Raw genomic sequence first — 27,152 nt, 5'->3', positions numbered from 1 at the left:
CATTTCGCAAAACCAGCTGGCACAGGTCGCTCGTAAGTGTCGGGGCATTTTTTATTGCATGTGTTCAACAACTCGACGCCCGCCGATGCTTTGGCTGCGCCAGGATAACTTTTGTAGCGATAGCTACACTACGCCAGCCACTTCGTGAGGTCAGCGTGGCTGCGCGCTGAGCCGTGGCACCAAGGCTCCGCCAGCTGTGCGCATGCGCGGAGTGGTGTCATAACCCACTGCTGGTGTGTGCGCCTCGCCGCTGCGCCGCAGACGCCGCCCGCCATGTCAGTTGTGCGCATGAGCGGAGTGACGTCAGAGCACGCAGCTGGTGTGTGCGCCTACATTACGCAAGCATTTCGAGCCTTCGGCGTGGGGCGCCATGGCAGCTCCCGGCGGCGCGCCGGCGAAACCGAGTGGGGAGGAGTGAATCCACGTCCAGAGACGAAGATGAAGGAACGCCCAGCAAAATGCAGCGGCGAAAGACTGACTTTGCAATTCGACTGAGTGAGTTCCACTCGGCCAGCTGTAGCTATCGCATCACTCCAGGTTTAACCACAGCCATTTTTTATTTTTTGAGTCAATGAAAAGAGAGGTTTAACGTTGCGCGATCTGCAAGGGGCCGCCACGGTGGTTCCGTGTTTATGGCGTTCGGCTGCCGACCCGAAAGACACGAGTTCGATCTGGCCGCGGCGGTCACGATCCGATGGAGGCGAACTATGCTAGAGACCCGTGTACTGTGCGATGTCAGTGCACGTTACAAGAACCCCGGGTGGCCATAATTATCTGGAGTCCTGCTCTACGGCGTCCCTCGTAGCCAGAGTCACATTGGGACGTTAAACCCCATAAGCCAAGCTACCGCAGTCCGTGCCACACCAGTGCACACACACATTGGTCTCGACGCGGCAGGCGTGCGTGTGCAGCTGGCCGGCACCTGACGCCCTTAGTGTGACCTGCACATGTGCAGGGGCTCCTTGCAGAAACCAATCGCGGTAGTGGCCGCGGATCGTTTTGTGCTCAGTCTATACAGAAATGCCACCACACACTGGTTTGTTTGCGCAAAGCAAAAGGAGAAAAATGAAGGTTTTAGCACAGCTGTACTGTAACACGTTGGCGTTAATTGCACGGTCTATGATGGTGCGCTAAAACTAATTTCTCATGCGCACCGTCCATAATGAAAGGAGACCAGCAGCTGTGATACTGCACTGTTGTCATGCACGTCTCATGGTGCAGGGAGTCATGCTCAACTGGTTACAAGATGAGACGAAAAATACACAATGGTGGTACAGAGCACACACTCAAAACTGATTTATTGCATTGAACAGAGCTCATTTTTACATGTAACATAGATGTGATAGGAGGTGCAACACCAATGAAAACCAAAACAGTTTGACCAGCTTAGCGTGTTTCCCTGCACCATGAACAACGAACTAGACTCTATTCTTGACTTGTTCCTTGTCCCAGCCTACCTGAAGGGGAGGGACTTAGAGAAGAGGTGACAGCAAGCTCAATGAAAAGTACTTTCTTGGTGTGACCATTTGCGAGCATGGCTTTGGTGAAACCTTACTTGATGTTCATCGCCACAGGTGCCAGCGATCCGTGGGTCCCATCTGAGTACACGAAGATCTGCAGCAAGCATTTCAAGCCTGAGGACTACCATCAGGGCACCAAGAGGCGCCTCCTGTTGGCACACGCAGTGCCTTCCCAGTTCCAGGAGTCTACTCTGCAGGCGCGCAACTGCAGGTTCCGGCGGAGGAGGTGCCAACGGCCAGCGGAAGAAGACTGCGGTCCTGCAGTCTTCAGTGCTGTGCCTGGCAGATCCACAGAGCACGGCAGCAGCAGCGGGCGGCAGCGGCGAAGCACTGATGGTGTGGCTGGGCCTCCTGTCAGGGCCACGACCTCACCAGTGATCATACGACCTCTGAAAGCCAGTTCCTCGAGATGCAATGGTGAAGGCCAGCAAAGCACTGGCAGTGAAGCCGGAACTTTCATAAGGGTCACGGTGGCACCGGTGGTCAAACAATATATGAGGGGAAATTCTTTGGGGCGCAATGGTGAAGGGCAGCGAAACGCCGGCAGCGAAGTTATACCACCCGTTAGGGTCACGACCTCACCAGTGGTCATACGACCTCTGAGGGACAGTTCTTCTGGGTACGATTGTGAACGCCAGCGAAACACTGGGAGTGAGGTGGGACCTGCTGTCAGGGCAACGAAGACGCCGGTGGTGGTGATACGATCTCCTGAGAACAGTATTACGGGGCTGGATTGGGAAGGCCCAGAGCCCGAGGAGGCGGGAGGTCAGAGTAAGGCGAGTGACATAGGCGTTACGCCTAGCAGTGTGGCCAATGAGGTGCAGAACTGTGTGGAAGCTGTCCCTGCAGGTGTCATGGCGACGTCGTCTGTTGCCTGCCAGACTCAGGTGTCAGGGTTGACGATAGCCGAGTATGAGGAGCAGATAAAGGCACTGAAGAAAGAGTGCAAGCGCTTGCGGGGAGAACTGTGCGAGCTGCGAATACTTCAACTCAGCACAGAAACGTGACATGACGGTGAATTCTGTGCTGCAGCTGCAGCGCGTCAGCATCACTGATTAGTCCCGATGTGATCGAGGGAAGCAGTTTTGAAGATGTTGACAGCTTAGCCATCATGGCAATGAAGTACTTTATTGCCGATTACAGTTTTGAACATGTGATAACACATAGGTGTAGGTCACCGTTTAGTTTCAGTGTTATGCTCCATAATTTTTATGGCTAGGTAACAGTCTCAGTGGGAAAAGCTGCCTTTATGTCACTTCAGCCTGCACAATGTCTTCCTTCTGGTGCACTATGATCCTGGAGTAAGACCTCAGACCAGGTGCCATATTGCGAAGCATTTGGCTTTGAGTTTGATTGACGGGAGCTGTTACCGCGCCAAGGTGCGCGCATCAACTCCCCCATACGATGACATCTACGCTGCCAATAAATCACGCAAGCCAGTTACGACCAGAAATTGCGCCTTGCCAGCTCTGTGAACCCAGGCAGTGATCTTTTGTGGTAGCTTTAATAACTAGACACTCACACGCATCCCTTGAAGAAAAAGAATTTCGTTTCTGAGACATCTGTGTGCACAGGAACTTTATTCTGATCACCAGCACCAAAGGGTGCCAACACTGTGCAAAAGGTAACAAGAGTAATTGCCAGCACTCAAAAAAGACATTTTGCTCTCCAAACGCCTGAACACTGCCACGTGCAACTCATCAGCAGCACCGCGCCTGCCGTTTCGAAGGCTTTACCAGCACCGCATCATTTGTGCAGTGACCAGGGTGTGGTGCAAGACTCTTTTGAATGCCAGGACATTTTAACATGAGAAAGACAAAATGGGGCAGGTATAAATACATAAGGTTCTTCAAGAATACTTGTCGAAAATAAGGGGGCAGGTCCTTTGGCAAAGAAGGTCAACATGCAGGCCTTGTTCAACCTTGACTATACATGCAATTTTAAATACAACCTTTGTCCGTAAAGTTCCGAGACTGCGCCCATTAAAAAAAAATGCGTTTAACATTGAAATCATTTGTGGAGCACCCCTTCGAAATAGTCTCGCTTGCAGTCTATACACAGCTTCCAACGCTTGTTGAGGTCTTGGAAACAGTTGGAAAATGCTTCTTTTGGCAGGGCTGTCAGCCCCTTTGTTGTGGCGTCTTGAATGGCCTCCACGCTCCCCATCTAGCGACCTTTTAGGGCTCTCTTCACACGAGGAAACAGGAAAAAATCGCATGGGGAGAGGTCAGGCGAGTATGGCGGATGGGGAAGTACAGTAATGCTGTGCTTGGCGGGAAATTTTGTCAAACTGAGAGCAGTGTGCGGCCTTGCATTATCGTGGAGAAGGCTCCATTGTCCAGATACCCATAATTCAGGGTGACGGCATTGCATTGCATCACGCATGCGTTGGAGCACACGGATGTAAAACTCCTGATTCATCGTCTGCCCTTGTGGGACGAACTCGTGGTGTATGACACCTCTGGCATCAAAAAAAAAAAAAAAATCAGCATAGTCTTTGTTTTGGTCTTCTGTCGTCGCAGCTTTTTCGACGTTGGAGAGCTTGTGGACTGCTATTCAGCGCTCTGCCTCTTTGTTTGAGGATCGTATTGAAAACAACATGTTTCGTCTTCAGCAATGATGCTGTCGACGAATGCAGTATCCTTGCAAATCAGCGCTCACTGATGCCCGCATGTCTGCCATTCAGCTTTCGTTTCCCCAAGTTCTCAAGCAAAATTTGGTGGCATGCTGTCTTACTAATGTCGAGAGCATCTGATAGCATGCGGACTGTAATGGTGCGGTCTTGCTGTACGATTTCCCTGATCCGAGCCACGTTGTTTTCATGCTGTGAGGTTGAAGGGCACCCCTGCCTTGTGTCGTCTTCCACCGACGGTCTCCCCGAAATGAACCTCTTGTGCCACTCGAAAACTCGCGCCCGCGATAATGTCTCGTTGGCGTAAGTGTCACGAAGGAGCTAATACATCTGTGTGGCTGTCTTGCCAAGCTTCACACAGAATTTTATGCTTACACACTGTTCGAGGTGGACGTCCATCTCTCCACATTCACTCACAGTAGAATGCGCAGACGACTAGTGACAACGTATTTTTCTACATGCAGTACCATCTAGCAGCTGCCACAGCAATTAACATAAATAGCTCAGGTTAGCCCGAAAAGATGGCGCTACATATACCGACAAACATTTGTTTTAGAGAATCATTTCTAGAGAAGAAAATAAATCAGTCTCGAAACTTTACGGACAAAGGTTGTAACTTCTTTGCACGGCACATACTACATAAACGCATCTAAGAGTCTTGTACTCTTGCAAGACACGCTCAGAGCTAAGAACAGATGAGAATTAATTCTTATTCCAATACCACCAACATGACCTGTTAAAACTCTATGTGAGTAAATTATTTGTTTCTGTGTTCATTGTGGGTTCTGCACACGATTTCATGGTTTCATTTCAAGTTGGTCATGACCTTGGGAAATTTTACTAAATCAACCAGATGCAAAGTTGAAATTACAGTAGTCTTTCAAAAGCAACGGTAAGTCATTGGAATGTAGTGTCTAAAGTTGCTAAAGGTGTACTCTTAATGACTGCTGCCATCGTACCACGTGGATGAAACAGCGGAGCGTTTCCACAACATTTGAATGTCATTTTACACACAACGTATACATAGACACTAGAAAATATTTTCATTAATAAAGGCTTTTAGCATAGCAAAGATGTACTAGCATACATGCATACCGGTTTACTGGACACCAATTGCACACGCGCAGTAACCCCTCCTGGGTGCACCCCTACCACTGCACGTGTGCAGCCAGTATCCAGTAAACTAGTATACATCTACATTAGTATGTACCCGCTCTGGTAAAAGCCGCCAATGTTGCTCAAACAGGCAGCACAATTATGAGGTATATTACCTTTCATACATTCTTTTAATCTCTGCTGGTTTCGAACATAATCAGTTGTCCAAACCTCAGTTTGACCTGTATTAACACGTTCACTGCGTTATGGGTCACGTCCTGTAGGCAAGCTGTGCAGTAATGAATGCTCAGTCATGCAATGAAGCAGTGGGATAGCTCAGGAAGTTTGACGAACTCGCGAAAAGTATGGACACAAGGCTTCTATAGCCATTTGTTGATGGCTGGGTCATGCTGCATCCAAGAAAACTTAAGGGTGGCCCACCGGTGCACAGGAATTACATGGTGCACAGGACCCTGAAAATCACTGCCGCAGTGAACGTGTTAAGAGGTAGACAAGGTAGCATATGTTGATAAGTACAGTACTTGGCATACACGTCTCGTGAATGTTGCAGGCACATTGTGAATAACTTTCATGCAGGGCTTGCCGTTGATTGGGCAGTGGTTGACATTTTTAAGTCACACTGCACTCACTGTGGACGGGCTCAGACAGTGTTTAGGACAGGTTGCAGCGATACAGCAGACCCAGAGGTTTTGGTGTCTGTTGTTCCAAGTTGCCACCATTGGGCACGTCCTCCGCTTTTGTCGCATCAGCGCCTGGCACTGAAGTGAAAGTGAGTCATGGCTTGACAAATGTCCAGGCAATCACGGTAAAGTGGAAAGGAGGGTCAGGAAGCCTCTGGAAGTTTAACGCACTGCTACAGACATGAGGCCATAGAACACCAGGCCATTGAAGGGACCTCCAGACATTATTTCCAGCTTTAATCTCTACTTAACGAATCAGTATTAGCCAATCAAATTTAAACTGGTGCAATTTAGTTGGAAGTGATTATTTACCAATTTAATGCACAAGATTTCCCACCAATGACATCAGACCACAGAATACTAGATCATTAAAGGGTTCATGAAGCATTCTTCTCAGCCTTGATCTCTCGTTACAAAATCAGCATTCCTTAATAAGAACTTAAATTTAAACTGATTAAATTGTTGAAATTGGCAGATCAAAAGAATTAGGTTTAACTGTACCATGGGACAAGGTTTTGAATGCGTAGTTCTTGTTACTATCTCGCATATCTTGCCAGTCAATTATCCAGCTGGCAGAAACAACGAAATTGCAACATATCAGTACATGTGTCACTGTCTGCAGTTTTGATTTGCATGCTAGTTTTTGTTTTGGTATCAGTAGCGAGAAATCCCCAAATGAGGTGTTCTGCTGCAATATTTGATTAATATAAGCTAAAGAAGGTAACATGGCAAGTAAAGTCACCTGGAAATGGAATGGAAATACTAGGAGATCATTTGCTACCCACACCAGATGTTTGTCTGAAAGCAATAACCCTGGTTACTTGTACTGAAGGGGTTGCAATGTGACATGTACTATCTATAACACAGCAATGTAAAATCTGAGTAGTAGTTGCAAAGGTACTCAACGCCATCAGGCAGTGATCGAAGCCAAGCATTTGCAAAGGAGGTTAAAAATTGCAAGTAAGCCACTGCTGTGAGAGAGATTCTGCCTTGCGATATCTGCGACACTGCATTCTTGCATAAGCAATGGACAAGCCACAAGCTTGGACAGAAACAACATAGCTCAAGGACAAAACACAAGATAAAACACAAAACTATCAAGTAAGCGCCCCCTGTCAACTTTCTGTAGCTCAACGGTTTTGCCTCAAAATGCAAGTGTACAGTAACATTATGAAAAGAAGGAATCAGTGCTAGAATGACAAGCTCTTTGGCCACTGCAGGGAGAGCCCTGTGTATTTGTTTCACCACTGAATAATTTCAATAAATCTTTATGGTTGCAAGCTAAGCAGCTGGGGAGGAACACTTCCTTAGTAAAAGCAAGTTATGACAAACTAGATATACAAAAACACCACGAACATAATCATGCAAACAAATGTGTCACAGCAAACACTATCAGTTGCCAGGGCAAACCTTCAGGTAAATGACTATGTGAGAAGCAATTCTTTTATCACAGGGTGCATAGATCCAATCAGGTATACTCCACTAGCACTTTCATGGATAGTGCAAAAAATCAAATAAATAAATAAATAAATAGAACATAAATAGTGTGTTTCATGCATTGTTTGAAAGCACGGCAGCACAACTTGAACACTCACAAGGTTTCCACATTCAGTACTTGGCACCCACTGGATTCTTATTCTCCTGCTCATTTCATGGCGAGACCAGCATGGCTCATCAATGGCAGATTTAAAGGTGTACTTTCAAGACTACAGACATGCGGCACGGACGGTTGCCATGACAGAGCCATTCACCCCTATCGTGACAAACATTTATGTGGCACAAAATGCAGCTTGACCGCTTTCAGACCTCTAGCTTCCAGCTCTCTCTGCAGTCACACATGCATCCAGAATCACAGGCCATGATAGTGCATGCACAATGAAAACTTTACGAAACAGTCAAGTCATTTGTTTTGTAAGCTAACGAAACCGATTTCAAAGAGCATCACAAGAAGGAACACTTTGGGTGAGTTTCCCGACAAAGCTTGGCAACTTGACTTTCGGTTTCAGCTGCGCCTCCAAGAAAAAGGTCGGCACTATAAAGGCAGTGTGCGAACTGCTGAATACACCACTGCCATGCACTCATGCCATGTCCCCACTTCAATATGGACGGCCCTATGTGATTCAAAATCTGCCCTCTGCTGACTGTTCCTTTCGCATAACAAGCCAGGATGCATAAATTGTAATGTGCAACTGACAGTGTGCTTTGAGATTCATTTAGCTAAACTGATTTCATATACCCTGTCTGAAAATAGAAATGTGAGTGTTGGACTAGTGAAACACATGCAAGCAGCATGAGCAATTATGTGCACATTTTATATTGGAACTCTTATAACGAAGTCCTATGCTGCTGTTTGACTATCCATTTTTTTCTTTCACACTGCATTCCTAACATAATACCACGAGATAAGTGATAAAACAAGCCTTGACAGCATTGTTAGTGCTTCTCTGTGTATTTGTGAACAGCATGTCGATTAAAACTTCTATAAAAACTAGTACGCGGAAGCAAATTCTGATGCTACCTACTCCGAGACTAGAAAAAAAAAACAGCAGCAGCCTAATTGTGGTAGTGTTGGAAGGGGGAAAGCAAGGCACGTATACTTCAAGCACGACAGTCGGGCTCCATTTTAGGCCGACCCTTTGGCGCAGTCACCTGAGTCGCTGCTGGGGATGAGCCGCAGCGACTCCGAGAAGATTCAGAAGCGTGATTTGCCGTTGGGCCCGTCTCGGAGGAACTCATGGCCCAGGCCCTGGTTGCACTTGCCACAGTACACCTGGAACCATAGAATACACAAGAAGTGGGCAGTTGCTCCTCGAAACACAAAATATGAGCTGAGGACGGCGGGAAGCTGCTCATCGTTGCACTACAAAAGAGACACACCATATGTATACAAGCTCCATCCCTCTATAAATAATCCATAACAGTGCGAAAGACGGGACAGAGAAGAGAGGACACAACACAGAGCGCTGACTCACAACTAAAGCATTTATTGGCCACCAGCCAGTATGGATTATAGATTATCGTGAGCACGAACTCGCCCAACAAATGGTATTGTCCGTCCCTCTTGTTTGGTGAATGCATTTGCAAGGGAATTTCATTCTGGAATACGCAGGCACAGCTGCAGCCCACTCTTCACAAGCGTGGTCAGACTGGTTTCTTAATTTTGTCAGTCATGCTTAGACTGTGACCAAAGGAAAAAAGGTAAATCCACAAGCTTCCGGCTTTTATTGTACTTTTGGTAAATAGACAAAACAACGTGGGATGCAGCACTGGAAACACCACTGGCGACAAGATGTAGACACCCCATCCAAACGTCCGCATTTCTGTTGACCTCTGGATCTTCATTTGCTCTCTGTCAGTGAATCTCGGCATACACCCCATTCAGATTACACTCCCAACAACTGCTCTGGCGTTACCTATGAGCAGGCTACATTCATTAGGTTTAACGTTTTGCACTTCACAAGGAATATTTATTGGTTGAGGATCATCATGCAAGACCTGGAGGTTCTGTTCATCAAGCATCTAGTCTGAGCACAAATGTGCTCCAGTGAAACACAACTGACAAATCTTTCACTGCAAACGAGGTCGCCAATAAGTTGCAAAGTTCTTGGTTTAGGGAAAACAGGTGTAAGTCTGCCTGCTCCCTTCTCAACCAATCGCGTCTTGAAAACTGAAGCATTGTAGAAGTGTTGGATTTATCCGTATTGCTGAAAGAGAGAACACAGTCCCTACAGTCGGGTACAAATAAAGAACAAAGTGGCTTTTCCCCATCAAAGGGCTCCTTCCAGCTAATGATGTCGGCTGATTCACATGAGCCTGCTAGCGTGACAACGCAAGGAGTGGCAGATGAAAGGGGATAGTCTTTTTCCTGCATTGTCAGGCTAGCAGGTTCACGAGAATTGGCCGGCATCACTGCCTGGAAGGGGGTCCTTTGATGGCGAAAAGCCGCTTCGTTCTTGAGTTGTATCCAACTGCAGCTGATTGCGAGTCTGCCTGAAGGCAAGCAGAGGTGTCCCTGCGGGCTCTGCGCCTCTTGAGCACATATGGTATAACCGGCATCAAAAAGATATGGAGCGCATCTGTTGTGGATCTCCTTGCAGCTGTGGACTGCAACCTGAGATTAAGTTCTGTAGCCTGCACTTTGGCATGGGTACTTTTTCGACTTGTAGCGACATTTTCTGCAAAATAGTGTGTATATTACATTTGAAAAAGTTTGTACGCTGATGAGCACTGTTCATACTCGGGTGAAATTTCTGACTGCCATGCAGGCGTTGTCATCATCGTGACATTTGTATAGTGACATTAGGTATGTAGCACTAACTCCGAAAATAATGACACTAGGAAACTTAAGGCCTTAAGCATTTACTGCCATTTCTTGTGCACGTGTGGCACTGGTATTGAGGTCCTTACGTGCTAAAGGCTTTTGACCTTCGGCCTAAAAACCTTTTTCACAAAGGCCTTTGACCTGAAGGCATTTACCTTGAAGGCCTTCACCCAGGTACACACACCTGGCAGGTGAGCCGCCTGCCACAAAGCAGGCTTCAGACATGTGCAGTCTTGGTCAAAAGTCTTAAGGCCACAGCATTCAGCTGCAGCGAAATGAATTTTCCTAGAATGCACCGTGTAACGGATCATTCAAAACACAAGTCAAGCAGGAAGCTTCTCTACTGCAAGAAGAGGCCTTCTGCTAGCATTTCAAGGTCATTTGGTCTTTACTAGCGCCGTAATGGCTCTGTTATGTGGTTGAAGCAAAAAGCCTTTGGCCTAAGACTTTTGAAAAAGACTGTACGTATACACGAAACTGGGAAATGCGCCTAGCAGTGCTACCGCACTAAAAAATTGGGGACACACACACCCACTTAAGCTCCGCCTTGAAGGGTATGACGTGGTAGCGTTAATGGGCTAATGCTCATATATGTGGAATTAGTAATTCTTGACCGTACAATCATAGGTCCCTGGGAGTCCCCATACCACTCTTGGCACAGTGGTGCATCAGTCTTATTTATTTATTTAGAGGAACTATCAGCCCAAATAGGGTCTGGATAGGAGTGGCTATATACAATATAATGCAGGAATGAAAGGAAAAATAAAACAGCAAAAAAGTGCAAACAAAGAGAGCAAAAATACTATACCATAATAGAAGTGGTTTCGTACAGTGTGGTGTGAGAACGGAGTGGCAAGAACAGTGCAAAACGCTTCACTAAACTCAATCAGCATCCCATTTTAGACAGATCCATTAACAATGATGAGGACACTTCACGGCTCTCCGCCGTTACCGCTTGTTTCGGCAGGTTGTTCCAGTCATGTGATATTAGTGGAATGCAGTGCAAACAAAAAAATGTGCAAGATACCGCGATACACAGTAATCAGCATCCCATTTTAGAAAGATCCAATAACAATGACGAGAAACTTAATGGCTCTCCGCCTCTACCGCTTGTTTGGGCAGGTTGTTCCAGTCATGTGATGTTAGTATAAAAAAATGAATATTTAAAGCAATCCTTTGAAAGCTTTCTCTCTTGGACGGTTCTAGTATGCTTATTTCGCGTTATATGTGACAGAGCTTCACTGACGTACTTACATTTGTCTACAAGTGTTTTGTCATTCATATTATAAAACAGATTCAAGCTTTTTATTTTCCTTCGAACCTCTAAGAGGGGGAAGTCAGCTCGGATATACAATGGGGAAATTTGTTCCTGCCTTCGATACTTAGGAAAGATGAAACACGGTGCACGTCTTTGCACATGCCCCAGTTCAGATGTCACGGACCTAGTGTGGGGGGTCGCAGACTTCACAAGTGTATTAAAACATTGGGCGTACTATAATTTAGTAAGCTATTAGTTTTGTTTCTGATGTGGCAAGTCTGAGCGAACGTCCTAAGTATCCTAATTTTTAATTTGCTTTCCCTATTAAGTTGTCTATACGTGTGGTCCAACCAAGTTTCGTATTAATTGTAATACCTAAGTAACGTGCCACGATTGATGGACTTGTGTGGCCTAGGTTGCTTTTCCTGAGCAACCTCTCGGGAGCAATCATTAATTCAACTGCCACCTGCCATGGTGGGTTGCTTCTCGGGGGACTTGCTCGTGGATTTTTGCTCACGGTCAATGGCACCGGCGCAGCCTTTTTTGCAACACGAGTTCCTTAATTTTGTCGCGTTAAATCCAGTTAGACTGGGACCAATTATTTCAATTTGGAGCAAACCAGAAGGTTTCCGGCTGGTTCACGATGAAATAATTACAGGTCAATACATTCCCATTCCTAAATTTTCATTTAGGATGTCATGACATCACTTTTTACCATCAGCAATGACCATAAGATACTGAGGGGAAGGGGTCGGTCTGGTGCAGGCACGTATCCAAGGGGGCCAAGAGAGCCCAGGCCCCCCCACCCCTTCAGAAGCTCAAAATTACCTTGGGCCCCTCCCGGAAAAAAAAAAAAAAATCCTTGCTACGTGCCTGGTCTGGTGCCAAGGTCAAGTGGCTCTACTAGTCATGTGATTTTGTCTGCTGCGACCGATGTGATGTCCACTGATGGTGTTAAAAAGAAGGATCCATGCAACAGGCATTAGATCGTATACCTTGAGGGCACTAGGTCGGCCGATCTCGGGGCGTTTGGCGACGCTGTTCTCATGTACTGTCTCAGTGAACGACGGCCAAGGAGAGTGGTGGGCGAATTTCGTTCGGCTTGAGAACAGCTCGTGGCCGCACTGGGAGCAGACGTAAGTACCTGCAAGCAAGCTCCCATAAAGTGAACAAGCAGAGAGACCGCGCGAGACACAGAGATGGCTAAGAAAAAATGGCTGGTGGTTTAGCATTACTAAGCACAAAATATTGTGTGAAATCACAGTTCTAAACGTGGGTCAACTCAATTTTCAAAATTTCGGAAGTGGGCAAAACCCATTTTTGGAGGTGGGCCAACTCCATTTTGAGACTAGGTCAAGCCTCTGTTCCACCTGAGAACATCTAAGTTCACCTGCAGTCAAATTCGGCCACGGTCATTTCATCTCAAATCAAAGGTCAAGGGTCAAAGGCTCCAGAGGCCCATTGGCTTTTTCAGGATTACTAGTGAATTAGCGCTTTCGCACTAAAAACTGCTAAATCTGAACACTTCATGAACAGGTGCACCATGCGCGACTGGGTGCGTCGCCTGCCGCACGTCGCTACTGGCGGACTTGGCACGGCACGTTGCACCTGCCACCTGAGTCGAGGTGTGCGCAGGTCTCACATCGGGCACACGAAGGAGGGAGAGCGCACTCCCGGCTCCCCTAAACTCATTTCCTTCTGAGAAAGGGTTGATCACTCCCTGGGAATAAAAGGCAGCTGTGAGCATAGAGACTGTCTTTTCGCCTACGAGGCTCGCCTACACACGTGATCACACGTGGCACACACGTGGTCGTACGGCACTGGCAACACAGAAATTAATCACTCCCTTATATGCTCATTTGTTCACGAAGCAGACAATCCTCTGCAGTGTGCTGCTGTATCCATCATTAGACGTGTGTCTCCAACATTCTCTAGCTGTTAAAAAAGCTTATTTCGCTTGGACCATCCACGGCTGCAACACGAACACGTTAGCAATCCAGCACCGTCTGCGTGTAGTCAGCATGGAAATGCTTTTTCAGGCTAATAAATTCTTTAAATTATTCCCCGTAGAAGATGCACTCTGAAAATATGAAAGTACAGCAAATGTTCCCCGGAAGGCGCACCAAATTTGCACAGCAGGGATTGCGGAAAATCAGTGACAAAAAGAAAAAGCACATTCCACTCAAAGCGACGTGCGAGGCCAGCGCCCAGAGATTGCAGCTGAAGAGGAATGTGCATACAATCACTACCACGTGCAGACAGAAGAGGTGCGAGTGGAAAGATACTGAAAGAAAAGACGCGCGGGGGGTCACAGCAAACGCGGCAGCCGAAGCGACGACAATGCAGCTGCCTCAGCCACAGATACCCCATCTCACGTTACCCGTGAGTGGGTAACTGTTGCTGAGCTAGGCAGCCTTCCCAGTTAACAACCTTCTAAGGAAGAAGAACAAAACGCGCACAGGCAGTAAATATTTTCACCTACTTGTCAACGACTGGAACGCGTTTCACTGCAGCGATTTTCAAGGCGACGCTATACATGTCGCTGCAAGTGCACCCTTTACATTCTTTAAAAAAAAGAATATGAGACGACATTTCCTGTCTGCAGCAAAAATGCAGAGCAACTGAGCCTGGCATGTGCATGACCTTTTTATTTTTTTGATGACAGTGTAGACTTTACACCCTTCTGAATTTCAAGAAAGCTTTTGATAAAGAGTTCCGCATGTGCTGTCACTCCACAATTTATACCTCAACTGGGATTACCTCAACATGTTATCAACTGGATCTGCAACTACCTCTACTGTTGGATGCAAAGTGCTCTGATAAGCGGTTGTGAATCCGTGTTTCCATTGTGCTCGGAAAGCCACAGGGGCTAGCCTTAGGACCTCTGCTATTTTTGTTGTGTACATATATAATTAAGGCCTGATCATTTGCGGGTTTTATTCTATTCAAAATTCAGAGCAGGGGGTGGGGGGGTGGGAGGGTTATTAATAAGGTACCATATACAGGTTTTTCAAAAAATACTTCAGTGACTCAAATTCTTTAGGGCTGTTTTTCTTAGCGAAATTATGTGCTGCTTATTTTTCAACACGTTGCCGATTACTATATTTTTGCGTATTATTTAACAAAAAAGTCTGTAAATGATAAGTTACACCAAGAAAGTGTTTACTAAACCTGATGATTTTTTTTGTTTTGCATTTACTTTAAATTATTTTGTTGCCTAGATTTCCATTTTAATGCGCAGAATTTGCAGATATACACCAGACTTTATCGCCTTTGTGTGTACAGTGCGAAAATGTTCAAAGCCACCTAGAAGCAACAGTGCCAATAAAACCATGTCAGTACCTATGTTCTGGCCGCTTAATTGCTTCTAAGAGGCCGTTTACGAGTTTATCCCGGGGTGAAGTCATGCCATGGATAAGAGGCGAGAAAGAGAACTATGAAATCATATAAAATTCATTAAAAACACCGCCATGTGGAAAATTCAGTATATCCGCTAGTTTTCGTGCAGTACCTTTAGATTTTTGCATTGATGAGCTGCACTTTCTGGAAAGACTTTTTGAGTAAAGATCGAGTAGAAATTGATGACAATGCAATTTTATGTGCTGTGCTACGAGTCAATTCCTGCTGCCTTCAACAATTTTGACACGTCTAATTCAGATGTGCTGTATTAAATACAGTGAAGTGTTGGGGCTGAAAAATGCTTATTTTTCTCTTTCACCTGCTACAAGCACACCCTGGTCCCACCAATATAGTTTTTCAGATAACTTACAATTAATGGTGATTACTTTTAAATGGATCTAACTCGGACAGGCTGAGTTTGTTTCCTCTAGTGTGCTGAACTTTAGAAAAAAAGAAAAAGTAACTTTAAGAATTCCTGAACAATATATGCAAACTCCTGTACCATACTAGACGTATGCCTGAAAGGTAAGGGGCCCTCAGTTCAAAAGCTGATGTATTCTTGAATGAGCTGATGACAGCCACGAAATAAGATTTGTCACCAAAGATACAAGGAATAATTTAGTCCATCCCAGTGCCATGCGAGAAGAGGTATATCGGTCAAAAGGGAAGGTGTATCAATATCCGTCTCCAAGAGCATCAAAACAACGTTAAAAGTATAGCCATTTCTGGGCACCTGGCTAAGCACTGTAAGAAGTGCAAAATCACAGAAGACGACCCTGAAAGAATCTGCACCCCTGTCTTTAATCGCTGGCCACTATCGGCCGAGGACGAGATAGGTTGATGAGGGAAATCGTCGAAGCCCTCAAAAATCCATTATGCCGGTGAACAATGCGCAAGCACTCCATCCCTCTCCTTGTCAAAAAAAAGAGCTGAATTTTCTAGGCGATTTGATGAACACCTAAGGTTTGTTTTGTGCCGCATACAGCTGAATGATTCAATAATCCCTTGTAGGTACTGCCTTTATCTTGCTTTATACTCCGCAGCGTCTTACAAGATTTTAACGCTTTTAATTCTCCCTTTTTGGGCACATTTTTAACTTCTTCATTTTTTATGTACTCACTTGCATATTCTTCTCTGTGTCCTTCATGGTTTTAACGCATTCCCCGTCCTTTGGGTAAATTCATTGTTTTTGTTATTGTTACCTCACCACTTTTTCGCGGCTCTTTACACCATCTTTTTATCGCTTATTTTTCTTTTGTTCCTGTGTTTTGCCATCTTGCGACGCGACCACACTGATTACCGGTTATCGCTGCAGCAGCCCTGTTACCCACCCTCTCATGTCTTCTATATAAGCATCTTTCCACCAGAATAAAAATTCAGTTGTGAGTCAGCGCTCGTGTGTCTGTGTTTCATCGTGCTGTTTCTTCGTTTAGATATAACTTAATTCACAGCTTCATTCATGAGAACACAATATATAAGAGCGAATTTCTTCAAATCATCACCATCTGTACGAACAATAGTGGTGCTACAACACGCGTATTTTGAGGTCAGGATAAATAAGGAATCCTATCGTGTGCTTCCTTACTGTCATGCATGTCGATGGCACCATGCTAGGAGAATACATGGCGTGCAATGCTCTAACAATATTTTTTAAAGGTTTATTCTTTCTTCATTCCACACTGAATAGAATGGCTTGCCAGAGAACATATCTGTGGAAGCGAATTTCTGTTCCATGCAGTAACGTCAGAATTGGTCTGACGTGCGTAGCTTTTCATACTGAATTAGCTTCAGTATCTTCGTTACCTTCTTTTTTTTTTTCAGCTTCTGTAATATGTACCCATGCACTTTCTCCAGCAACACTACCCAGACAGAGCTGTAGGTTGAGTAAATAATTAAAACTTCAAGTTTGCTTTCTTCCACCATGGACCAAATGGCTTGGCAAAGGGCTTAACTGCATTTGTTCTGCAGAACAGACAGTACTACATTTGGCCCCAAATGTTACTTTGACGAGGAATTGGAGTTGACATATTACCATTACACCACGGCAATTAATACTAGATGCTATGAAGAACAACTGCTTTTGACTATACTAATTATGATTAGACAAATTCAAGGGCAGCAAGAAATGGATATCTGCAGAATAACTGGCCTTGTACCTTCCTTGAAGTGGTAAACACAAGTGGTTTACTCAAACAGAAAGCCGAGTTTGCCATCACTGTCATACTGAAAAGGAACCCGAGGTCAGATAACAGCAGAAGCAAACAAGCAACCCACATGCTGATAACACTAGCCTGACAGTACCAGAGAGTGAAACTTGATTGATAGAAACTTTAGTAGTATGACAGCAACATTTATCTACCTCCACGCAGTGCATACAGCATGACAGGGCACTCTGTTTAACATGGCATGTTTAACATCTGATTTAACATGACACCTAACTATCATACTGCATCCGTTATATTACTCATGCTGAGGAACAGTGGAATATTTAGCTCTCTTTGGGTTTACATAAATGTACCAATTTCCTCTTACTTTTTGCCACGCAACTCAAGCTACAGGATGCTGGTGCAATACCATTCTTGAAGTTACACGAACAAGGTCAATATTTTACTTTTTTCAAGTGTGATGTAGATAGCCACAAAAATAAACACGCCCGCACCTGCCACTTTTACTAGCTGCAAGTTTTTTTTTTTTACTTCTTGGCTCTTAATATCTCACATCAGACACATATACACCGCATGCCAAGGACTCATGAGGTGGGTCACGGCCTGTCAATGTTCATCCTCAATGACAACAGCAGCCTGCTTCAAAGGCACTCCACGGAGTGAGTACATAATCACTTTCGCTCCACGCTACGAAAGGTCTACGATAAGATAAGCCAGCACATGGGCAAAAGATTAGGAGATGTTTACCGTGGCCTTTCCTAAGACTCCTGGTGCCTAGAACCACCATCCAAGCAATGAATCGGGCATTGGTGGCAGTTGCGCAGATGAGCGGAAAAAGTCAAATAAAAGCTGTCCGAGTGGCAGCGGCGCAGGAAGTGTACGCAACCGAGTGGATGTACTTGTGCCTCGAGTGGGATGGTCGGTGAGTGTAGGAGAAATGGGGCTGTCAATCAAAACCAGTTCAAACAGCTGCTGGGCAGAATGCTTGTGCAAATATTAAGTCTTCGGCATGTTGACTTAATGAAAATTTCCAGATAGAGAGGTATAGCGGCACGTTTTTCGGTTGAACAGTCCATGAAGACACAAAGAATAAATTAGAAATTGTGGGGTTTAATGCCCCGCATCAACACATTGGCTATGAGGGACGCCGTAATGGAGGGCTTGAATAATTTAGACCACCTGGGGGTTCTTTAATATGTGCTGACATCGCACAGCACAAGCGGGTATTTTTGTATTTCTCTTCCATTATAATACGGCCACGCAGAATAAAGACATAATAATTGGTAGCTATGTTTCGCTAACAAAGAGAGTTCTAAACATAGGCCGAAAACAGATAGCACATGAATCCTGCCTCCACCACGCACAAAAGTGTCTTGTAGTAAACGTGTCAGTAGGAGCTTTGAAATCGCTCAAGTGTGGTAACTAAAAATAAGGGTCAAGAATTTTCGTACCTGAAGTGGCAAGTTACCCCTCTCAGCGGCAATACACTTATCGTGTTGCATTACTCAGACCCTGTTTCTCGAGAACAGGTGACACATGGTACCAGTTGGCTGCACAATGCAACGAGGCATGCCTTCGTCAGGTCATGCATATTTTACCTTGGTATGCGCCATGTTTACCTCAATAATGAATCCTAATATTTCCTTGTGCCTTCAATAGGGGTACAGGCGACGTCATTTGAATGGGCCAATCTAAGTTTTCTGAGCGAAGCATTTAGATGGCTAACTCTGGTACTTTTCTGATGATAGGATAGCAATACTTTATTTTTGTTCAATCTTCAAAACACAGAGCACGAAAAATACTGGGCTGGAAGACAAAAAAAAAATGAATAACAACAGACAAGAAAGAAGCGCAATGTTATGGACATGGCCTTTGGAAGATGAAAATAAAAAAGAACTGGGCAAACTTACTCTCTATGGCCGCAATTAGAACCCCTTAAGATAAAGGTAAAACAATCTCATGGCAACTAATTAATGGATTGAACTCATATGAAAAACAATCTCATGGCAACTAATTAATGGACTGAAGTCATATGAAACTCATGTGAACACTGTGAATGTTTACACTTTTGCATTTCTTGCAGTATATTGGTTTGATTCAATTTCATGGACTTGTTTAGACGTGCATACTCATGTAACTTGTATATTCCCCATCGTTGTATTTTGCTCTACTGTATTTATAATTTTACGACGCAAGTCCTGCATCACTGCCTACATGCACCTTGTTTTTTGGACCTCACACTTGTCCAAAATTAACAGTGTTTGGTAATAAGTTGTATGGCATAAAGTAGAAATAAACTGAAACTAAAGATGGCCTCGGTATAGAATACATTTGCTTCTCTGGGAGTCCCTGCTCTAGCTCACATTTATGTCCTCATTATACGCTCAGAATATTTGTTCTACACGTTAATTAATGCACTACAGTCATACACTGAGCATTTAAACTGCATTTGGGACATGCCAAACAGACATCTATGGACATCGAGAGGACTATTGTTGGAGCAAACTTCCTTGAGCAAAGCTCGACCTCGGGGCTTTTGAGAGATCTGCCTCAACAAGCACAGAACGTCATAAAGCCCACGCGCGTCCGTGCCTGCGGCTTTCCGCCTAGATCTGTCGCGCGATTGTCGAAGGGTGCCGGGAAACAGCGCCGTTCCTGCCGATTTTGTTCCGCGTCAGTGCATCCGCTCGTGCCGAGGTTTCACAACATTCCTCCACCCAGGTATCGCGAATTCGCGAGCCAATATCGTGCACAAGTTACGCTAGCTGACCCGGCTTTTTTTTTTTTAAATCCTTGTCGCCAAGATGTTAGTGACAGGCGTGGGACAGCTTGACCTTAGCGGGGAAAAGCTATCGCAAGCGCGTCGCGATGGCAACCACCACACCGACAAGGCCGGGCACACGCAGTTTGGAAAGAATTGCCGCTTACCTGACACAAAAGTATCTCGATACTTCTCGGCGCCGTTCCACATGCAGTACGCCATCGTGACCGGGTGACAGGGCGCGAACCCACGAACGACTTCAAGTCCAAATAGGAAAGTTACGTACAGTGCTGCTGCTACCGACCGCACGCTACGGACTGCGCCAGAGGTTACGCAAATCTGAGGAGCAGACAGCCGGGAACCGCGATTGCCTGGCAGCAGACCAAATGTAGACCCGCAGCAAATGACAAAAATTAAGTATCTTTAACTCAGTTAAAAAATTAGTTACAGTAATATAGGAATAAATATATTTAGACCTTGACATCAGCGTCTTAGATTTTGTTTTACTTTTAAAATGCGCGCAACCAGAAAAGGTAGCGCCGCAGTCAAAATTCAACATGGCATCTGAAAACAACACAACCGACGGCGAAAGTGAGTTGCTGGCCCGTTACTAACGGCTGCTCGATATTAATTAGCCGAGGTTGTGATGGACGCGAGCCTTAAGAGACCGAACGATTCCTCAAACCGTAAGTTCGCGCTTACGGTCGGTTGCGAGGACGAAATTCGGCGCCGTCGACGCGTCGGTTTGCGTGAACTGAGTCATGATGCTCAGCTGTTTTGCTCCGCACTGTTGACTCGTGGGCCATACGATGCGGCGATGCGCTCTGGGCGCCTTTCCTAGCTCCGTACTGGCCTCCGCTCGCCGCGCTGGCTAATTCATTAATTAGCCGGTCGATAAAATTTGTCTTGCGCGCTTTTTCTTCGTTTGAATCTGGCACGGGGTGCTTTGTTTTGAAAAAAAAAAAAAATGCGCATCGTCATGAACGGGGTTTGTTATGGTTTGCAGGTAATGAAACGTGCGCACGGGTTAGCGGTGTCGAGTTTCTCGGAGTATCGTATCGTCGTCGCTTTTTGTACGCAGCGGCGCGTTTTCAGGGACTTCGCAGTGTTTAAATGCGCAAGTCATTTGGCGGTCTCCAGGCTCTTCGCTGATTGCGCAAATGTGTGTTTTGGCGCAAACAGTGGAGTTGCGCAAATTCTTTGGCCGAATCGAGACGGATTCTCGCTTTCTACAGCGCTGCAATCGGAGAGCATACCGCGTGCGGTGGAGAGAGCGGGTCTTTACCGCCGTGTCTTTTAATTGCCGCTGTGGTTCAAAGATCCGGAGTGAGTGGGGCTGGTGAAAGAAAGGTAGTTCAAAGCGTGACAGTTGTGCTTCTTTTGAGGAGCACCTCAAGAGCTGAAGAGGTACAATGCAAAAAAAAAAAAATGCTTTGTCTTGCTTCTTGCGCGTGTTATATTTGAATGTGCTGCGGCTGGTTTCTCTTGAGATAGTTGGAGAGAGGGTCGTGGATTTTTTTTTTTATTTGGTACCTGCATCGCCTTTCAGCATTACAGCAGGGGGGCACTTTCACATTCAAAAAACAAAAAATCATGCACTTAACGCGTGAAAAAAGGCATCATTAGGTAGAACATTAACAGTATGTGGCGGCAAAGCATTCCATTCGCGAACTGTTCGCAGAAAAAACGAATAACGGAGTACGTCACCTTCAAAAGGAATTTCATGAAGCTTTAAATTGTGGTCCCTTCGCTTCGAGACATAGAAAGTCGGCTTCAAATATTTTGATCCGTCTATGCCAGTCTTGGAATAGAAAATGTTATGCAAAAATTTTAATCTCAGGTTTCTTCTTCGAGTTTTAAGTTCTGGCCACTGAAGATTCCTTTTGCTTTCCGAGACACTGAGTGTCCTGGAATAGTTTCCAAGTACAAAGCGGACTGCCCTATTTTGAATTTTTTCCAATTTGTCAATAAGTTCTTGTGTGTGCGGGTCCCAGCACACTGATGCATATTCGAGTACTGTGCGGACGCGAGTAAAATATAGCTGTTCTTTGAGATGCTGTGGAAGGTGGCTGAAATTTCTTCTTAACAAACCTAATATACCAGCAGCTTTCTTTACGACGTAATTAACATGCTTTGACCACCTCAGGTCAGCAGTAAGATAAACGCCTAAGTATTTAAAATTCTGTTCTTTTTTCAAGGCTGCATGGTTTATAGTGTAGATATAAGCAGGGTAGGAACGCTTCCTCGAAAAGGTGACGTGTACACACTTTTTAGTATTCAAAGTCATGTCCCAATCATTACACCACATGGCTATCTTATCTAAGTCGTTTTGCAGGCTTTGCACATCAAGTGAACTATCTATAATTCTATAAATCACGCAGTCGTCTGCGAACATTCTGAACGAAGAAGTAACATCAGCATTAATATCATTTATATACAACAAAAAAAGAAGTGGCCCCAGAACAGAGCCCTGGGGGATGCCTGAAGTGACAGAACCATAGTTCGAGGAGCGACCACCAACAACTACACACTGCTGCCGTAGGGATAGGTATTCAGAGATCCATACAATGACTCTTTCACCCGTTTTGTTCAGAACTAAACAGTGGTCACTATTTTCTACTGAATATTAGTTTTTGAGGCTAAACTCTGAGCTTTTCGGGTATGCTCCCTTCTTACCTCGTACCAATAGTTTGCCTAATTTTGCTTGAAGCATTTGCTCTAGGGAGTCCGATGCTCCCTTAACAGCTGGTGGATATATTGAAGTGTAAGGGGTAATCATTTGGTGAACTTTTCATCAGCATCAAATACGAACAGGTTTTTGAGTACCAGTGCCACATGAAAAGGAGCTAAGACTCTTGCTGTAAACAGGGTCTGTTATATAATGTTGCAGGTTTCAGCATTTGCTAAATGTAGTTCTAGAGCCGTACTGTTTAAAGCGTCAAGAAACAGTCACTCGTGCATTCCAAATTGCCGCATTTAGGCCGTCTTGTTCAATATGCTGTCTTGCCTTAAATATTGCTTGCTAACCGTTGGCGTTTCTCACATTTATTGAGGAGGAGTGAATTATTCCGGTAGGGGCGCTCAAAAATTAGTTAAGTGATTGTTTTGTAACGTGGAATTACTGGTTTGATGAGCAGAGATAACTTGTATTTGATCCAAGTCCCGAATTGCTGGTTGCATGCGATTGTGCACACCCACATATTCTTTGGCTTTGTAGTTTGTGCACTTCACCAATCAAAGCAATAGTTCAGGGAGAGCAGTCATGCTCAACCACGAAAATTTAGACACTACAAGCACTGTACATATTTTTTAACAGCTGCAGAGATATTGGTGAAGGTTTCTTAAAATTCCGTCCGTGTCCTGAAGAAGTTGTTTGGGTTTCTTCCTGTCTGTGTAAATTATTCTTGCCGCAGTGATAGCAAAGGATAACTCTTGGCGGGGACAGCACGCAGATACCAGGATATCACTCGTGGACACTGGAATACGCCTTTGCTTAAAGCACTGGGTGCCTGCTTCCATAGATCTTTGCACAGGCATAGCAACCGCTTCCTTTTGCAGCTGTAATTCTCTATAGTGGGTTTCAACATGCTGATATATGCTGGAGTAATACTGACGTTTGAGCTAATTGGTATATGCAGATGTATGCTGGTGAGCTGGACTGGCAACAGCCAGACTTGCACATGCGAAGAGTCAGTGAGAAGCTTATGCTTTAAAATGCACACTGCTCAGTGTGCTGAATCACTGCGAATTTACTTTTGTGTGACCTTTGGAGCGGGCTTTGCAGAAGGTTGGGTTGGATGTTGAACACACAAAGAGAAGGTGAACACGTGTGCATGATTGTGATTGTGAGATGGCAAATTAAATAGGGAACCCAGGGATAGTAAGAATTAATGGTAAATATTATTGCACTAGATATTACAGGATAGGAGTACAGTTAAAACTCTATTTAATGAAACCCGATTTCACAAAGTGCCTGATCTAACAATCAAATTTCGATTCCCTGGTAAGTGCCCGAAGGTTTTAATGTTCTCAGTAACCCAAAATAATGAAACAAAGGACCGCTAAACACTACTTAACAAAGTCTTTGTGGTAATAAATGAGCAAAAAACGCAGGTAATTTGCATTTATTTTGTCCGCCTAGCCTCCCAGCTTATTGGCAGTGTGCCAGCAGTAACATCTTGGCGCCCAAGTCATGGCCCCGGTTTTATTTTGACGGGGCTGCAAGCTGCGCTGCTGCACAGAACAGCGGACTCTGCAGTCAGCGGTGCTTCCCACCTTGGCTTGCATTCTGTTTTACCATCTGGTGCTTTCACGCACAAGCGATTCGGGCCGCTTTCGATTACTTTTCATATGCGCAGGCATGGGTTGTTGGCAAATTTCGATGCCGCGGTAGATTTTGGGTGCAGCTACATTACAAGTTTAAATTTCGAAGAGTGGAAAAATGCCTTGCTCGATTTTACTAATTTCCAGCTTTAATGAAATAATTCATGGCTGTTCTTCTGTTTGTTAAATTGAGTTATAAGTTTATATAATAGAAGGTCATCGTGATTAATTATAAAGCAGCAGATAAAACAACCATGCCGCCGGTGGGATCTGAACGCACGGTGAGGTGGAGCACTAACATGGGGCTTTTTGCACAAGTATTTCGGCCCACTGATTAAATAGTATTATGTTCTCTCTACTGTTGCCAGTGCGCATTATGTTCTGGTTCTAGTAGTACAGTGTACCCTTAGAGATACAATGAGGACTAATTGAAGTTGGCCTCTATCGATAGACTATGGCTTTCTAACGACAGACACCACATTCACTGAAAATGGAGTTTTTATGAGCTAAAAAAAAAACAATGCAGGTGTCACCGTCCCCAGTTAATTTTGCAAGTGAAATACATGCATTGACACGGAATTTTTTCGCGGATTCCAGAGGCCATGCAACACCACCATTCCCTTCAGAATGGCTTTTCCTCGCTATGCATGTCACAAGTTTGAATGGAGGGGCGGGAAAATTTCCAAATTTCAGTTTCTTTTGTAGTCGGACGCAACTCAAGATTGAAGTGGCTTTTCTTCGTCATAGGACCTCCTTCCTACCAATGGTGTCGGCCAATTATTGTGACAATGCAGGGAGGGCCAGACAAGAAGAGATAGTCCCATCCCTGCATTGTCACGCTAGCAGGGTCATGATAACCGGCCGACGCCATTGGTTGGAAGGGTGACCTTTGGTGAGAAAAAGCCGCTTCGTCCTTGAGTTGAGTGTAGCCGTAAATGCGTTCTTTGCTGCTGGACACATGTTTACATACACAGAAAGAGTCAGATAATCATTTTTTGCTGGGAACAAAAAAAGAGGCGAAAGGGTGGTCGTAGTACATAGTGGTAAACTTGTTAGCTCAAGTTCTGACTCAGTGGCTACAGCGTTTGGCTGTTTAGTTTGCAGCTATCTCCAGTGATTGCGGTTAGATGGCAGTAAAGTACATAAATGCCCGAACACTGAGGTTTCAGTGCCCGTTAAAGACCCCACGCGGTCTATGTCTCTAGGCATCTGAACACCGTGCTGCATGTCTATTTCGCAGCTGCCATGGCTGGCCAGCGGAGCAACAGTGGGACTAGCACCCAACAGCAGCAGCAGCAACAGACAGTGGACAAGGAGAGCGGGGAGACAGAAGCCAAAATACCCAAGACCAGCTGTGAGGAGAGCAGCCAGAACGGTGCCCCCACACCTCAGGGTGAGCCAAAATTCACCGCATTGCTCGCAGCACTGCCTGAGCAAGGATGCGTTGAAGTCTGACTTTGAAACAGTGGCCTCTCACATGCAGAAGTGTGGGTTTTCGAATTGGAAACTTGTGGATGTTTGAAACAAGCTGCTCTGCTGCAGAAGAGATAGATCATCAGTGTTCAGTTGAAATATGCAAAGGCTGCGCTGTTCACGTGGGAGGGCTTGCGGAATATCTTAAGGCGAAAACCTGTAATGGCTCATACTTTCGGCCATGACCTTGTCCGTTCTCAGGTCATGTCCGGTCTCGAGGCATGTCACACCGATCACTAAATTAACTCAATAAGAAAAAAAAATCCTTGTGCACGGCGGGATTCGAACCACCATCGTTCCGTTCCTCAGCCGAGCGTGCTAACGACTATGCGACTTCCTGTGAACGCATATCAGCCCATTACACTTAGTGGTACGGGCAGGGACACTTTATTTTTCGTTCTTTTACAGTCCCACAATAATTCTTGTCTAGCGTAAGGACGCTGGAGAGTGTTTGCGGAAAGGCGTCAAATCAGATGGATGCCTTCCAAACGCTCTCTAGTGTCTCCAGCATTTGAGATTCACAAACAGTTGTGTACTTAACATCTTAACCACACATCAGTGACACAAGCAGGAACACTTTGCTAAAAAGGCTTTCACCTCACCACACTTTAGGTCAACAAAGTGCCCCCTGAATTTTTTATTTCGTTTGCCTAACTGTTAGGCCAGCTGTGCTGCAGTGCTGAGTGCCCACGAATGGCAGAACTGCCAACTTTTTTTAAAAAGGCGTAAATATACTCTCGTGCTTACTATGTTTTATGACCCAGTGGATGTTGATGCGGCTCCTGCGATGATGTTGCACGCATGCCTGGCATGTGCTAACATGCGTATTCAGGACTTTGACAGCCAGTGGTGTCGTTAGCGGGGCAAAGTGAGACATTGGGAAACCGACTTAACAGCTAGGGAAAGGCTCAAGAGCAGTGATATGCTTAAATCAAATGGGAAAAAGGGGGCAACACGTTTATTAACAGGGATGCCCAGTGAGGCAGGTATGTTTGTGTGACTACATCTGTGACTTGGCAAACAGAGAGGCCATCTGTGTTGTGATGGAAAATTATTGTTGAATATGTAGTAGAAATTTACAGCGTGATGCTTTTTATTTGTGGTTATCAAAAATTAGCGAATCGTGCTTCTGATTGCCCCGGCGCATCATCGATTCCGTGGCTTTCCGACCATGGAGCACCACCATCCCTACTACCACTTTGCAGAGGAGAGATCAAAGCTGGTTCAAATGCCGCATTTCTTCGACTGAGGCATACGAGACAATAAATGAGGCAAGCAAGTGACTAAACTTCAAGGTTGATCTTTTCGGCTTCCACTTTTTCTGCAATTACTATCGCTCATCCCTTCAGCATTTCGATACAGATGATGGTGGAATTTTTTTTTTTTGTGAATTAATCTTAGGTGTTGGGATGTGCAGTAAAGCCCTGAATTTTTCTATGCGTACGTGCAGTAGGCTTTGAACAGCATTTTTGGGAGAAATGTTTTCATGTTAATATTATAACTG

At 45.1% G+C, this 27,152-nt stretch overlaps 2 protein-coding genes and 1 pseudogene across 5 annotated transcripts in view; 2 read left to right on the top strand and 1 right to left on the bottom strand.

Annotated features, from left to right (window-relative positions):
* The first annotated feature begins 359 nt into the window (after positions 1-359).
* On the top strand, positions 360-2,973 carry LOC144101878 (uncharacterized). Its single transcript, XM_077635100.1, has 2 exons — positions 360-495; positions 1,575-2,973. The coding sequence occupies exons 1-2, from the start codon at positions 459-461 to the stop codon at positions 2,525-2,527; spliced, it is 990 nt and encodes a 329-aa protein (XP_077491226.1). The 5' UTR covers positions 360-458; the 3' UTR covers positions 2,528-2,973.
* A 110-nt stretch (positions 2,974-3,083) lies between these two features.
* LOC144101881 (methionine-R-sulfoxide reductase B1-like) lies at positions 3,084-20,239 on the bottom strand (annotated as a pseudogene). Its single transcript, XR_013308083.1, has 4 exons — positions 20,020-20,239; positions 12,523-12,671; positions 8,598-8,718; positions 3,084-6,026 (listed from the first exon to the last, which is right to left on the bottom strand). The product of XR_013308083.1 is annotated as a methionine-R-sulfoxide reductase B1-like (transcript).
* Positions 17,992-27,152, top strand: part of LOC144101879 (ubiquitin domain-containing protein UBFD1-like) — a 30,563-nt gene continuing 21,402 nt past the window's right edge. Inside the window, exons 1-2 of one of the 3 annotated variants that reach the window (XM_077635103.1) lie at positions 17,992-18,013; positions 25,416-25,568. In XM_077635103.1, the coding sequence (XP_077491229.1) occupies positions 18,007-18,013; positions 25,416-25,568 (160 nt within the window). In that variant the 5' untranslated portion in view covers positions 17,992-18,006. Of the gene's footprint in view, positions 18,014-20,298; positions 20,444-20,483; positions 20,539-25,415; positions 25,569-27,152 lie in introns of those variants that run through there. The other 2 variants (XM_077635102.1, XM_077635101.1) reach the window with 2 other exon arrangements.

The sequence above is a fragment of the Amblyomma americanum genome, chromosome 8, assembly GCF_052857255.1.
Source record: "Amblyomma americanum isolate KBUSLIRL-KWMA chromosome 8, ASM5285725v1, whole genome shotgun sequence".
Lineage (NCBI taxonomy): Eukaryota > Metazoa > Arthropoda > Arachnida > Ixodida > Ixodidae > Amblyomma > Amblyomma americanum.
Note: the sequence above shows the minus strand (reverse complement) of the source record. Positions and strands in the feature narration are given on the sequence as shown.

Bases quoted from the DNA above. Each gene is read 5' to 3' on its own strand.
- LOC144101878 (XM_077635100.1), top strand. From the start codon at position 459: ATGCAGCGGCGAAAGACTGACTTTGCAATTCGACTGA. The intron at 496-1,574 runs GTGAGTTCCACT...TCATCGCCACAG, and splicing joins TGACTTTGCAATTCGACTGA to GTGCCAGCGATCCGTGGGTC.